Source organism: Anser anser (assembly GCF_964211835.1).
Source record: "Anser anser genome assembly, chromosome: 2".
Lineage (NCBI taxonomy): Eukaryota > Metazoa > Chordata > Aves > Anseriformes > Anatidae > Anser > Anser anser.
Genome location: NC_139721.1, coordinates 14,333,445 through 14,349,911, shown reverse-complemented (window position 1 = coordinate 14,349,911; position 16,467 = coordinate 14,333,445). Strand labels below are relative to the sequence as shown.

The 16,467-nt window shown below is 39.7% G+C and overlaps 1 protein-coding gene across 6 annotated transcripts in view; it reads right to left on the bottom strand.

Moving 5' to 3' along the window:
• The window catches only part of SAMD12 (sterile alpha motif domain containing 12), a 175,201-nt gene that overhangs the window by 123,641 nt on the left and 35,093 nt on the right, over positions 1–16,467 (bottom strand). For all 6 annotated transcript variants that reach the window (XR_014579561.1, XR_014579562.1, XM_083823827.1 and 3 more), the window contains exon 3: positions 4,701–4,830. Coding sequence is in view for 4 of the 6 variants with exons in the window: in XM_083823827.1 (XP_083679953.1) it covers positions 4,701–4,830 (130 nt within the window). In the remaining 2 variants the exon portion in view is untranslated. The remainder of the gene's footprint in view (positions 1–4,700; positions 4,831–16,467) is intronic.

Sequence of the window (16,467 nt, the reverse complement as noted above, 5' to 3'; positions counted from 1 at the left end):
TAACCTAAGTATTCCAGCCGTTATGATAAACCCATTATGTTTTGCAAACATATTATTCAAATGAAAAAAAAAATCATTTCAGATTTTAAAAGCAGTATTTTTATATGAATTTCATAAAAATATAAGGCAATGTAGTTGATTTAATGAAAGCACCTTTAGAGGTTATAGAATTAGCCAGATTCTAAGGCCATTTGTAGGTTTTCACTAGCAGTTCATATTTCATTTTCTGAGGTGCCATTTGGTATTTAATGAATATTCATAAATTCTGGTCCCTTCTAAAACTAAAAAGAGGTTTTCTTGAGTCCTGTTCCTTTCCTCCTTAAAAGTTTAATTTAAAAAGGCTTGAGTCCTTTCAAGTACCTCCTATCAAATTCCTTTCCTTGGACCAAGGTACCTCTTGGGTATTACTTTGACAGAATGAGGTTTGTTTAATGATCATAGCATTAAAACCTCATGCTCTGAAGACATGCATTAGCACACTGGGGAACAGGGTGTAAAAACAAGAGGTGAAGCAGGGTTTCTTTCCTTCCTTCCTTTCTTTCAACAAATCACACATGAATAAGTAGTTAATTAGGCATCACCTTTATTACTTTGTCAATGAACCATTTTCCCCTAAATGGTTATTCCTTAGTCATTCTATGCCCAGTCTTGCTCCTATTAATTTTGAGACACAGCAAAAATCTTCATTTGTTTCAATGGTACAGGATAAGACTGTCAAAGAACAATTTATCTCTCAAGAACTCCCTAGTCATTTAAAAGCACTGCTGCCTGGCAAATAAAAGCCGCATCCAAACACCAAAAATAAGGTACATTTCTCAGTTTTGCTCCATGGGTTATATTTGTATAATGCAGGTATAAAGGGCTGTGCAGTCAGAACAACTTTTTATGCTCTCTCATGCTGCTGTAAAAGTCACCACCAGTTGCAGAGCCTCTAATGTCAAGGTCATACTATTACATTCTTTTCTTGGTTGTACAGGCCACTGGCATCTTTGTTTTGCTCTTTTTATTGTCTTATTTCTTTCCTACCACTGGTAATTCTTATCGCGTGCCTTAGATCTTCCTCTGAGTTAGTCTTTCACATTGTTTTGGTCCAGTCTTGGGTCAAACACAATATAATTGACCTCTGGCCTTTTGCTGAATATGTCAACCAGATGCTCCACTCACCAAATCAGTTTTTGTGTATTAAAAACATCTCCCAACTTCTTATTGGACCTTTCTATATTTAATACTCCCTAACTGCCTGCAAAATGCGTTTAATTGGTTCTGAGGTGATCCATATGCACTCAGCAAATTGTAGCATCACCAGAGAACTCAGGTTGGAAGAGACCTCAGGAGATTTGTAGCCCAGCCTCCTGCTCTGAGCAGGGGCAGATATGAGATCAGATCACGTTGCTCAAAACTTCTTCCACCTGGGGCTTGAAACCCTCCCAGGGCAGAGACTGCACAACCTCTCTGAGCAACCTGTTCCAATGCCCAGCTATACGGGAAAAGTTTCTTAATATATTCAGCCTTAACCTCTCACTTCAACTTAAGTATAGTGACTGTCATACATCTCTGTGATGAGCCTGGCCCCATCTTTATGATAACATCCTTCCACACGCTGGGGGCTGCTGCTAGTCCCCTCATTCTACCCCCGGCAAGCTGCCTCCTCAGCCTGAACAAGCCCAGCTCCCTCAAGGCCCTGCTCACGTTGCAAGTGCTGCAGCCCTGAGCATCTTGGTGGTCCTCACCTGAGCTCACTCCATTTTGTCGATGTCTTTCCAGCACTGGAGGTCCAAGAACTGGAGTCTAAAACGTGTAAAGTACAATAACCACTGTCCTTGATCTGCTGGCTATGCACCTGTTAATGCTGTCCAGGATTCAGTTAGTTTGTTGTTTTTTTTCTCTGTCCACCAGGACCACAGGTCCTCTTCAACAAAGCTTCCCCAGCCAGTCAGCCCCAGCCTTTATGGGGTGCTAGGGGCTCTGCCTTCCCAGATACAAAACTCCACATTTGTCCTTGTTGAATTTCATACGGCTCCTGTTGGCTCATTCCTCCAGCCTAAGTCCCTGTCAGTGGCAGCCTTAGTCTTGAATGCATCAACTGTTACCCCCAATTTGGTGCAATTTGGTACACTGTCCCACAACATTATGTCAATATAAATGTTAATATAAATACCGTTTTCTTTTTCCTTGCTAGGTATACTAACATTATTTTTTTTTCCTCATACATCTGCAGCTGCTTTTTGTCAAGAGTGCTATAAACATAAATCCTCTACAAAGGACATTTTGTTTCAAATTTTTGCCCCCAAACCAATAAACTATAATCGTTAACTAACAGTCCCCAGGTACTCAAAATGCCACACTTTTCAACACCTATGGTTAAGGTGACAACATCTAGATATGTTTGTCCAAGAGTTTTTTTCCTGGCTTACAACCATGCCTTAGATTTTATCTTCAAATAAAGCTTAAAAATCCTTTTCTTGTCATTTTCTTCGAGTCCCTTTCATCATATTTTTCCATATCAAAGAAGCCTGTAAAATCAACTTAATTCCTGAGAGATTTTCAACAATCACATTACTTTTCCATAGCCATATCTGGAAACAGTTACACTATCTTGGCTTAATCTTCATAGCAGTTTTCATGCTCATTTCACATTCTGCTTTTCTTGAGCCAAAAATCTAGTGTTCTGCCCCTTTATTAAAATATGTCAAGTACTTTGAGGCATGGGACCAACAACACTGGAAGTATCCTCCTGAGTTACTGTTTTCACTCATAATATTATCACAATAATTTGTAAAATCCATACAAATATTACCACATTTCTTCTGTTATCACAAACATCCCGAGTTGGAAGGGACCCATGACGATCAAATGCAGCTCTTTTCTTTATTGCACACCAACTTTCTAACACTTGTACTAATATTTTCCTTATACCTCTTTTGAGTACAGTAAGAAAGATTGATCTTGATTCTCCTTTTTCATAGAGGTCTATAAAGTTTAAAGTTTCAACCATCTACAGTGAAACTACACGATTTCCATGTACGTTTAAATTGAAATGAAAACAATTTTTTCTTCAACTTTGTCTCACAGTGCCTTAATTCTAAAAAGAGACAATGTAATAGTAAAACAGTAGTAGAAAAAATGAAAAAAATACTTCGTTTCAAAATTTTCTGGTAGCTCTCTGGAAGCAGCCACCCATGTATACATGGGTGGAGATAGATTACACTCCTAGGAACTGCATTTAAGATACTGAGAATCAGATGATGACTTAGAGGAAATAGGCAGTGATTATGTACTAAATCTCAACATTTACCAAGGTGACACAAACCACTTCTCACATATTACCCATGTGTGTATTCATGGCTACACAACAATCGAAGATGAGTAGTTCAGTTTGCCATGTTTGCAATCATTCATTATCAAAAAGGAAGTAATAAAAATGGGAATTAATGGAAAAAATTAAACACAAGTGCACATATACAAAGAGGCACAGATTAAAACATGTATAAGTTAACAATACGTTATTGTTAGACTGAGGTTTGCATGTGGAACTGAAATCGCTGCTTTATATTAAATGGCTGAATGCCATTTCCAAGTTTTGTATACTACCACTTCAGAGAACAAATTAGTGTTCCACATAAGACTTTTTACAGACTAATTACTTCCTGGGAAACAAGCAAAAATGTTATTTAACTCCCCAGTTGCATTTGTATTTGTATTAATCCAGTTACTCAGCTAAACGGATGTCAGTTCAAAGTGGCCAAGTAAAATACTACTACCAGAATCTGAAAAGGAGTTAAAAAGTCAAGCAGATCGAGAAAATCAATATCAACTTCTAAAGTAAATAGGAAAATAAAAATACAATGATGCTTTTTAATATATTGTTTGCAGACAAAACACCAAGTATTGAGCATTTGGACGTCTTGCAGGTATTTGGAGGAGAAACTACGACAAAACAAGAATTTTTTAGACTGGCTAAAGAAAATATGTGAAAGTGGGAAGCCCTCTATCCAATAAAGGAAAGAACACAAGAAGAACAACTGTGTACTCCAGCTACAGACTTGGGGCAGAAAACAGCTTCACTAGCAGCAAATAATAGTTCAGATTGATACTAGAAAACTACTAACTTTAAGTTAAGTAACCACAAACTTCTGGAATTGATGTAAAAGTCTCCTCTGATCACAAATTTTCTAGAACAAAGTTAAAGAAATGCATCAGAAACAAACTTTCTGTGTTGATCCTGATTCAGTCCTAGGGTGGGGATCACTTGGGCTCACTTCCCAGCCTACAGATTAACAAATCTAAATGTAATTAAAAGAAAAAAAAAAAAAAAAGGCCAAAAAGATATGAACTCCTTAAGGTAGTACACCTCAATGAAAAAAATCATTTATGTTTTTCCTCATAAGGCATTTCTTAATGTTTAGGGGGGTTGATTTGGAATGAACAGGGTGCGGCCTTTACCCACATGCACACTGACTTCTTTTCTTATTATACTAACCTTGAATAATTGAAATTTGTATTTAAGAAAGCTGGGGAAAATCAGCTATACACCACAGCCAGTGGACACTGTTATAGTCCCCCTGCTCTAGATCGTGCAGCTCTTGAGTCATACAGTCAACAAAAAGCCCTCAGTGTACAGTCACAATCTATTAACAACAACGTAAAACAATTTATGACATTTTAACTAAGTAAAATATTTCTGATAGTGCATACTTTACCAGTTATGTCATGCTGTTTGAATGACTCACTGTAGATTTGATACTGATTAGGGCAATGTTTCTTCAGCCATTTGCAGACATCCTGCTGGGTCCATAATGCCACAGGCTTGGTCAGCTTCACAGTCCCGGACTAGAAAAGCAGAATGCAAAAGAGGAATGATGTTTAGTGCATACACTAGCTTCAGAAATTTTACGCTAATATCCCATATACAGTATTAAAATAATAAATGCTAGACGGGAGCTGCTGTTGCTGGCAGATATCCAAGTCACCAGCGCATTACACAAGACCCAACTACTCAAATGCATCATAGCAGGTATCACACAGAATTAAAGGTGTTTTAACAGTGTTACACATTGCATCACAAAAACGTACTGTGCCATGTCTTCCTTGAGCAACAGTTTAAAACTCTTTCTCAAAAGATTTTGATCATACAGGATCAGATTCTTCCCCATGCTTTGCAAAAATCACCAGAAAGCCAACACTTATGGCTAACAGGTCAAGGTTACCTTTTAAAAGATAAAAGGTCTAATTTCAGTACTTAAAATTCCCATTATTGTTTATTAACATGGTAAACACAGTAAACATATTTTCATTACAATAATCCTTTATTTTTTTGTCCTTATTACTTATATCCACAAACAGAGGTTTAATTGTTGCTGTGAATCACTTTAAGGACTGTCCTCTTCCAACTCCACTGAGAGCTCCTTTTGTCTCTCTCTAGCTCTTCATCTCAACTGCAACCTACCAGGGTACAGTTTTTCTTAAGTTTTGTCGTGGTCTTGTATCTGAAGTTAGCTTGGAACTACTGAGTGTAATTAGGGGTAGAGAATCTGTTATCTACAAACACTTCTGGGATAGACATATCAAAGCGACATTTTGCTTTAAATAACAATACTACATTTGGTGTAAGAAGGGTCCAGACTTTTTTTTTTTTTTTTAATACAGTGAGTTTCAAGATGAAAAACAGACTGAAAAAAATTAAGCCTGTTTTTGCTCTTCATCAGACCTGTGTGATTTCCACTGTCATAAAAGGTCCAGATTATGTACAACTGACAGATAACAGAACTGAAAAAGTCCTAACACAAAGCCAGCTTGAACTTCAGGTCCTGGCTTGGGGAACAATTTCTTCCTTACTAACTGTTTAACAGACAGCGGTTGCAGCCCTGTGAAAAGTTCAAAGCCAGTGCAATCCGGCACTCCTGAACAACTGATCCCCATGCGGGGCCAGGTTCAGGCTCTCACTTTTCACAGCAGAACCACGTTAGAGCCTCGGTCAGACCTTTCCCAGACTACAGCTATTCTCACACACAGCAAGGTTAGCCACGGTAACTAGCAGGCGCGGGGCTGGCTAGTCTAGAAGAAAGTTATCAAATGTATATAGAAGAAAAATTACAGAGAGCTACACGGCTACAGACCGTATTACAAGACAGAAAAAGGCAGTACGGAATAACTGCTCTCCCTTCCAACTGTCAATTTGCAATTATCAGCTTTCAATCACCCTAACCTAAATCTCAGTTTTCTCTTACTGCTATATATACAGACAGTCTCCTCCTCATCCATCTCCACCACTCCTCAAGCAAGAGGGACCCAGACAACCGGAGCTCTCACCTGCACAAACATGACAAATTAGTCACATCAGCACAGGTCACCAACAACCAAGAAGCATCACCAGTAGACGAGACTTCTCAGCTAAAATCTGTGGCTATTTAGATCACAGAGTAGCCTGAACCAGTCGTAACGTACGAGTGAAACTGCACGCAAACGGTAATAGCTGCAGCCTTTGAAGCCTTCAAATTCACAAGTGAGACCTAAATTTGTAAAAGATATCTGGACAAATAGAGTAACAATTTATGAATGTTCTACGTATAAACTAAGTCAATTGCATTTTCACGTCACATATCATTTAATCAAACAATTCACCTTTGCAGATATATTTTTTTAAACATACAAAAATGCCGAGTTTCAAAGTATCTTTGTTCCCTTGTTGTGCACGCAAAATACCGATCCCTCCAGCTCCCTGGGTGTTGTAGAGAAGTTCTTCTGCACAAATTTGAGGTGAAAGAGAATGTCGCCTCAACCGTTCTTCTCCATTAGGTCTTAGGGTAGATTTTCTCGATGTTGCCAGCCTGGTTTTCTTCCAGCATTTAGGCAGATACATTTTGTCAGGCAGCCGTTTTCAAAGTTGCTTTGAACTTTTTCATTACCAGAAGTCCAAAGGACAACAGCAGTTTTAAGCTAGTGCTTTGCGTGTCTTATTAAGTCCGTAAAGGACATCACACAAAGATACCAACTAAGGTCCAGGGAATATGGCAGAGCTAAAATTCTGACAGGCAAACGCCTTGAATTTCTCATGTCCAATTTTCCCTCTCTCTTTTCATTGCCTAAATAAGCAGCAGAAAAAATATTGTTGAATATACAATACAATGCCCGTCCCTTACCTTAGCCTTTTTTGTTTTAAACAAAAATACACTCACTGGAAATACGAATCCTTTCAAACACATGAATATACATCACCTGCATTTGGAGGTAATCCATTAATGCAAACCCACCCCAAATAATCGATTCTCATCTTGTGCTGTCACCCACCAAGCTACAGCGGGTAGAAGCCTGACTGACAGACTTGCATCCACAAAGAAAATTCCAGAGCTGTTTATGATGCACTATAACCAGGACAGTGCTTGCTTTACCACTAACCCTTCTGGGAAGCACGTCCGTCTCACACACGTATAGAAAAATGCTCTGGACACTGCACACATCTCAAGAAGGGATGGCCTCTGTAGAAAGAGTAAGTGCCCTGTAACTGTTCCTGGTGCAACTAGGAAGACTGAAGAAGCTGAATTTCAATGAAGAGCCCAATATTACAGTATTGGTTAGCTGACTTTTATTACATACATATATATACACACACACAATGCATTTCCTTCTCAAATACATCAAAGAAAAATACAAGTAAAAATAGCCATATAATAGGAGTAATCTCTCTGATTCCACAGAAATTCCCCAACAACGGGATCTAGACATTAACATGTGTATCTTTATACAAGCTGCTGCTTAAATTTAAAGATACTTCTCGAGCATTAGAATTTCTGAAGATGAGAGGAAAATCTGTCAGCCCTTGAAAAATAAATTGTTAATGGTTTTTCTTGTACATCATAAAAATCTTTAAATTACAAATATTTGCAAATATAAGTAGCTGGCTATAGACTTAAAAGCTATTTATTCCTAGCAGAAAGTACACGAGCAGTGACAAAGTTGGTTTTGACTAAGAGGATGCTGTTTTCAGTTCAGTAGCTATTCTTCTCTTACGAGCTTTAAACACAGTTACGTTAAATATCTGAAGAACAAGGTTATCTGCAGTTACGGTACAAATTTGACACTTCCTTCTGTGCCTGTAGAAGTGAAAGATGCTTCCAAATGTAGCTATTATGCCATGAAACATACAGATCACTGCCTAAACTCATATGCTAATCCTTTACTGTCCAGCATTCAGAATTATGATTGAAATACTACTGACTTAAACTTAAAAGCAGCCCTAAGAGGATATTCTTACATTGGCACCATCAAGCATTATGGTTAATTTTCTAATTTGTACAGACTTGCTGAGTTAGAGGAATGTAGGTTTTTTAAAGCAATGGTTATAAACAGTATATTGTAGGTACTTTCATTTTTGGAACATCATACCCAAAACATTTTCCAACCAGATGCTGTAGATGTAAGGTTATTAAAAATACACTTCCCTCCCACAGAACTCATTTGTTAGTTTCTTTCCTGTTCTAAAGCTAGATCTTATACTAAAAAACTCCCCGTACGCCAAGGAGAATGACCCTCACCATAAACATAGCTACAAAATGAGTCCCCTGCCATTAACTATATACAAACTATCTAGATAGCTGGAAAACACATTATGTTTTATTTTATTTCTGTTTATCAGCTCGGTCAAATAATAAGCCCAAACTGATAAAATACAAAACCTTGGTCCAGCCTTCCATTTTCCTGACAAATTTATCCTAAAATTGCCCTTTACTGGCAACATTTTAATAGTCTTAATCCTGCAGAACACTATGCCAGTCTGGCTTGGGCCACATACAGGTCTAATGAGCACAAAAGTTCTCAGTATTCAGGTCTTGTCTTGCAGATTTGAAGGAAAATCTGTTTCGTTGGGATTTTGTGTCAAAGTCTTTCTTTTAAATTGCCTAAACACAGTTTTTGTTATGTGTATCTCCAACTATAAAAACGGCTGTCCCAAGAGAAAAAAAAGAATCAGCATATTTAATACATGCAATTTTATGCTCTGTTTGTTCCACAATACAGAGAATATAGTACCTAAAATCAACAACTTAAGAATAAACAGATAAATCAAAGTTATACGCAGTGCATTATTAGAGTGTATTTCAGTGTTCAGAATAGCATTAGCAACCAACTCCTGTTCTTCCTGAGCAGCGACATACATGTTCCCTCTTACAGGTGCAGTTTACCAAGTCTGCCAGTTTCCAAGGTCAATTTATTCACCAGAATTTCTTTGTCTCTATCATATTTTACTCTGGAACAGAAAGAAAGGCTCTTGAATTTTGAGTGACGGAGGATTCAATCTTATTGTTAAAAACACTTTACATCCAATATTCTGATTTATTGCAAAGAACATCCCAAAACCACATATTTTTGGTTTGGCATTTATGAGTATGTTTGCAGTACAAAATCCAGGAAATCTGGGATCAGGGTCCTCATTGAAACAAGCCTGCAGGTCTGCTGGAAGAATGCAGCATGATACCACTTGCAACATCCAATTTATCAACATACTAATTCTGACCTATCAGCAAAGTCAATGCGTATTTGCACACATTTATCTACAGTCAGACCTCACAACTTCTGCCTAAAAAAATGCTCGCATAAAACAGATTGGTAAAAGAGGCACCACTCAAAGCACTAAGACAGATTGTGCTCCAACATCACGACTCATTCTCTGCTCTGCAGTTTACATTTTAACCAAAAAAAGTCAAAGCAGCAGCAATCTTGTTAGCGCTGCATTGGTCAAAGGACAGAAGCAAGGCAAGGCTGCAAGAAGGACCATCACTTCTCAGAGCAGCACACTGAGCTCTGCCAGCTGCACTTCAGGCATGGAGAAATCTTCAACCAAATACAACTGCTCTGTGTTGAACCATTTCATTAACCCAGTTCGAAAGAAAAGGAGGCCGTTAGCTGTGAGGGATGGCATGGGAAGAGCAAAGGAAAGAACACGGTCACTGCCATCTAAAAAGGACAGAGAGCAAGATGGGTGGCTGTCACCCCCAGAATAATGCAGAGTCAGCTCATGTGTTTGTGATCAGAGAGAAGGGGAGGAAAGACCAGGGCTCACGTCATGCGGGATGCTGAGAATGAAATATTTGTTAAATCAAAACAAATACCCTCTGCAAGCAAACTATGAAATATTTTAAAATCAGAAAAATGAAATTTTATTTGTATTTGATATATATATATAGCAGTGAACTTAAACTTCACAGCTCTAAAAAAGCTGCTATTTCAGTTACTGTCAAATCTGTCAGGCTGTTGAGGAAGCAAGACTAACGGTATCATCTTCATAGTTTATGACACAAAGATGCAGGAGCAGCTATGTCCAGGAAGACGTTCAAAATTGTGTTTTTTTTTTAATATGCTTGGGTTGTATTTCTAAATCCAAGAAAATACGAATCTTTTTCATATATTCCAAATTACTTCTCTAATTTTAAACTGTCCGTGTAAAATTCAGTACCAATGGCTAACACAAAAGCTGTGATGAAGTGAGCATGGGTTATGAATATATTTTTATATGTTATCTTAAAATATTGAAGAATGTCGGAAGGAAACAGTTTAGAAATATACCTTCTCAGGTAATCATATGGATTTTTCTAGCAAAGACCAAAGAAAATAACAGTAATAAGCAGACAATCCATAAAACACTGAAACCCCCATTGTGCTAGGTTCTTGTCTGTTATTTAGAATTTTAATACTAAGAAGAGATGAAAACAACAAACCAAAGGAAATGTGTTTCTTTACTTAAAAAGAAACAAAGGAAAATACTGTAACATGCCTTCCCTTTTATACTGATAAAAAAATGAACGTTTAAAACTAATTGGATCAGAAATTCTGAGTTACATTGTAATTTCTTAAGTAACTGTAGAAAAGCAATCAAAGTCAGTATAGTAAATAATATATATATATATTTAAAATTATTTCGATTTAGTTTAGAGGACCCTTTAAAGACCTACTTTGCACCAACTTTTGCTTTAACCATGAATTAAACGCCACCCAAGGAGGATTAAAGTAGACAGACTACAGCAGCTATTATTCCAGTCATACACCTATGACTGATCAACACACAACGTCCACTTTGAATGAGACAGAGACACGGCAGACCTACGAAGTCTCCCAGATCTTCTGAAAATGTGGTCAGCTAGCACCATGCATTCTTTGAGTTAGCTGCAAGCTGGTCTCTCACATTTGCAGACCTGTTCCAAGCTTGCTCGCTCCACACAGCAAGGCACTGGCTACCCTAATTTGTGACCACCAGAGCACGGCAGAGGCAGTCTTATAACGATGGCAAGAGCTTGACTTGGAGGCTGTGCAGTTCCCAGGGAACTCACATCTATTAACGCAGCCTGATGCTCAAAAGCATGCCACTGGCAGAAGCACACAGACCACATCCCAGCTGCTCCCCCGTCACTCACATGCGTGTTGTCCTTCATGCAGTCCCTCCTTGCCTGGTTCAGTCCGGACGCACCACATGCCTGACATCAGGGTCCCCATTTGGGACCCCACAAAAGATAAGACCGGTTACAAGTGCATGCAAGAGGGAATTACTTCCCACCACCGGTCAGCAGACAGATCGGAGTAAAGCTATAATGCCATCAGATTTCCCTAAATCCACACTGTCAGAATACATTGGGTTGTTTTGTGTGTGCGTATTTATTTGTTTTCAGAAGTAACTTCACAGCCAGCTCGCTGTGCCTGGCAGTAGCACAATGACTTCCAGCCAGGGTACCCAAGGTCCCAGGAGAACCACGTCCTCAGCAACTCTGAGTTAAACACACCTGAAGTTCATGGACAGATGCAAACTGGACTTGCAGAGAGATTACTGCCCCTGAAGAGGTGGGGACAGTCATCTGCCATTGTGGGGGCAGAGAGGGAGCACAGTTAAAGAGGGAGATGAGGACACCAGGGCAGCACCAGCTGCAGGTACTCTTCAAGAACTGCTCCCACACGGCTCCGTCCCACGGGGTCCATCCCCCAGGAGCAAACTGCTCCAGCACGGGTCCCCCACGGGCGGCAGCTCCCCCCAGCCCCCCTGCTCCTGCGTGGGCTCCTCTCCACGGGCTGCAGCTCCGGCCCGGGGCCTGCTCCTGCGGGGGCTCTCCATGGGCCGCAGCCTCCTCCAGGCCACATCCACCTGCTCCACCGGGGGCTCCTCCACGGGCTGCAGCGTGGAGATCTGCTCCGTGTGGGACCCGTGGGCTGCAGGGGGACAGCCTGCTCCACCAGGGGCCTCTCCACAGGCCGCAGGGGAACTGCTGCTGCGTGCTGGGGCCAAGAGCGCTGCCTCTCACTCCTCACACTCCCAGATGCTGTGTCACAGCAAGGTTTTTTTTTGTTTGTTTTTTTTACCTCCCTTTCTTACATCTGCTCTCCCAGAGGAGCAAAGAATATCGCTTATTTGCTCAGCTCTGTCCAGCAGCCGGTTCCTTTTGGAGACCGCTGAAACTGGCCCTTATCTAACATGGGGCAGCTTCTGGATTCTTCTCACAGAAGCCACTCCTGCAGCACCTCGCTACCAAAACCTTGCCACGTAAACCCAATACAAGGAAAAAGACTGAAAATAGGTGGGGAAGCCCTCCAAGATGCAGAAGTGGATAAGGCCCTGAAAAGTTGATTTGCTACTCCTACCCTCATGCTTCCAAGAGGAAAGGAGAGGTAGGAACAAATGCACTTCTGTCAGGGCCTCCCTCCTATGCTACCAGTGGTGCCTCCCCATACTTAGTTACTTTGCCTTTCCACAGTCCCAAGGGCAAAGTCAACCACTGGCTTCTTTTTGTTGCCTCCAGCAGACTGCTGGGGGTTGCTGCCCCTAACCAGGGATTGCTCCAGCGGTGCTTAAAGCCAGCTCTGCACAAGGGGAAACTGCTCCCCTAGCGTCCCCAATCAGTGCACCACCAGCACTTCAGCACGCACTATGAGACAGGCGTTTATCCAGCTTTCAAGCACCACCTGTATCAATCCTATCCATTACCTTCTGTACCTGCACCACAAGGTTCAGTGCACTACCAACAGAAAAAGGAAACCAATTATGATAAATAATGAGATCAGTCTGGAAAGTAACAACATGTTAGAGGGAAGTTAACTCTCTCTTAAGGCTGTCACAAGTATATCTATCAACAGGAAAGAATGAACTGTGCTGCCAAATAAACTATCACTGGGCATTATCCTGATAGGGATAAATACAGTATTGAAACAACAAGTGAGAATAAATAAGGTGATACATTTTCTGTAAGAGCATTCTCTTTCATTGCAGAGATATTGCACTCTGAAAGCAAGAATCACGACTGGCAGATGCTGGTGTTGAGATAAATTGTTGTAGCATTATCAACAGACTGAAGAACTCAAGTGTCAGGATGAGAAAGGTGAAGACAGAGCACTCTTCAACGTCATCAAGAAACTTGCCTGACACTATTCTGATTGCTATCAACATCCAGAAAACTGCTACCGTGACAGGCCAAAAATGCTTAAAATAAAATCACCAGCAGGACCAGGAGGACAATCAATTTTGGGGGGTTGACAGCTAAATCTAAATTAAGTGTGTGTGTAATGTTTTAAAATTCACTTCATCTAAAAACACTGTGCATTTTTATCTCGCCAAACTAAAGATTAATTTCACTCAGTAGAGAAGATTCCTTTCAGTCCAAAAATACATACTTGCTTTTGGATATTTGCAGAGAAAATCAGAAAAGGAGAGTTGCTCTGTCAGGTTAGGGATTTTAACTGCACAAAACACACCAGTTGTTCAATACCTCTTCACTGATGTGTATTTGATTCTCCTTCTGCTGAGACAATTCAAACCACATATTCCCGCTCACAGTCGGGGCTCTAACCATCAGCATCCTGCAACACAGATGACAGTCTTCATAAAGTAAGTACAAGCCCTTTTGCTTTTCTACATAGAATCCTATTCTGGATCCTGCACAGATCTGGAGAGTGGACCATTTCTGTTCACACAGCAGGTGCCCTACTAGCATGCCTTGGGCAGCTATGAAGATAAAAGGCTCCTCCTCAAACTTCTGCAGCCCGCTTGCTACTGTTACTTGAGTCAAAGAGGAAACATAATTAATTTCAGTTAACAGCCCAGTATTAACAACAATATCAAGTAATTAACTAAGGTTTATTACAAGCACATGTTTGTTATTGCACTTAGCCATCCGCTACAGCGAGAATAGAAATTCGAGACGCTCACCCTTGACATGGCACACATAACTTGCAGGCTGGCTCATCTTTTATCGTGTCTTAAGAACTAAATGCTACACCCACCGCGAAGGAGATTCATGGCATGAGTCTTCATCACAGAATACTCCTCCGCTCAGACTGGCAGGAGGCACAGAAAAGTACCCCATCTTGGTGAAAGCACTGAGTTCAAACCCATTCAGGCAAAAGCACGAAAGTGAGCAGGAGTTACCTAATAACTGAAGACAGCGATGAAATGTAGTCCCCCTCCCTTTTCCAATAGTTTGTCCTGAACTCAGAAGTACTGCCAGGCAAACTGCAATTCCACTTCTGGGGAAATTTACTATTTGTCAAAAATACTTTCTCCAGGTCTACATTAAAATAAAAAATAACACCACCACAAAGCTACCTATATTACAAAAGTGACAATTACAAAGGAGTCTCCATTCCCACTTTTTTTTTTTTTTTAAATCAGTCCTGGCACCTCAGCAAGTTACATTCTAGACAATTTAAGATCAAACTAAACTGAGACTCCTTGTATTTATTTTAATGGAACTGCTGACAAGGCATATAAGTAGGTCCACTGATTTTCTTGGAATTTCTCACAGATTTAAAGATAGTGACGTAAAAGAATTTAGCAAAAATACAGCCTGGAGCTGCAACGAAATCCATCAGCCAAAACACTGCAGAAATGTTTAATTTGCGCAAAACTGTCAATAATGTACTGAAATCTTGTTGCTCTTTAATTACAGAACAATAAACAGTACAAGAGGAGAGCTAAACATGTAAAGATCTGAAAGACAGCACAAAATTTTGACTTCACACCTGTCAATTCCATAATAAGAATTAAAGGAGGTTGGTCAGTTTGCATTTGTTTTGTAGATCACAAAAATGCTTCTGTCAGAAGCACGTATGTCTGGCGGTGCCTTATCTGCAATTCTTCAGTCACTTAATTGGACTCTTTCAAAAAATAGCTGAATTACCAATAGTTAGCAAGGGGAATTACAAAACAGGCTGCTCCGAAACGAAAAGAGCTAGACAGAGCTATGACTTTTAAATGTACCTGTTTCATATTCACATTATCCATAGTAACACGGATATGAACTGAAATGTGACAATTCAAAATTATGAAGTGTAGCTTAATGGGAGAATTTTCTAAGGCTTATAAAATTAATGCCTTTACTAAAAATACTACTTGAATACAAATAGGTCTTTATTTCATGAAAAAGGAGGTTGTACAGAGCAGCACTCTGTATTTCCAGAGATTTCATGTAACTCTAGTAACAAAACATAATGTATCTGAAGTCCCAATGCCTTTCATTTGTAAAAATAATTAAAAAAAAAGTCCTTATGCTTCAAAATATTCAGGATATTCTTACAAAAAGTTGTTCAAATGCAGGCTAAGTGTAATCTCAGAAACAGTCACCTAATAGGGTCAGAAATTTGTGCTTTTTGGTGACCTATTTAAAAAAACACACCTATGGCATAATATTACTTTTGCCAGTGCAGTGTACCTTTCTCTGGGAGTGTTTTCATCAATGATATTGGAAGATTTTTTTTTTTATTCTTGGGATTTGCTGTTAATCTGACAGCAAATCTGGGCAGCACAGACCACCTACATCCTTCTAATTATAGTGTTTTCAGAGAAGATGCTTGACATGTCATAACCTAGGGTTTGAGAAGTAGCTGTGTAAGTTTTCTAATAGCTGCCTTATGTCAGAGGTGAATATGACACTCCTTTTTTCATTCTGAAGTTACAGAGCAGGATTTCTGGATGAGAAGAGCTATAAACCAAATTGTTACCTCAACGTTAGCAGGTAGTGAGGCTAGTTCTGTCATTAGCTCAACAACAGTACACTTGTACGAGGAGAACATTTAACATCCTGAGAAGATCTTAATCCCTATTAAATAATGACAGGTTGCTTTCTTACGAGGTTTACTCCTTCTGAGTGAATCACATTTTTGGCACCTTTGTTTCCAGCAGATGTGCCAATTAAGAGGATTGTACCGTATGAAGCAGCATAACCTTTCCATGCCAACTTTCAGTCTTTATGGGTAGGCTCATTCATATGCAGAAGACAAGTGCAGCAGCCAAGGCATTTTATAGCCCAACAGCAATCAAAGTTTTCTGGATATCTTTGCCAGTTGACTCTTAACTACATTGTCTTGAGCCAAACACATTTTGAGCAGAACAACTTTATAGGCCAGACATGTATATGAGTATTAATAAGAAAAAGTCCCCAAGCCCCGGCTGACAGGTCAACCTCTTTTTTCCCAGCGATGTTGCAACTGCAGCAAAGGAAA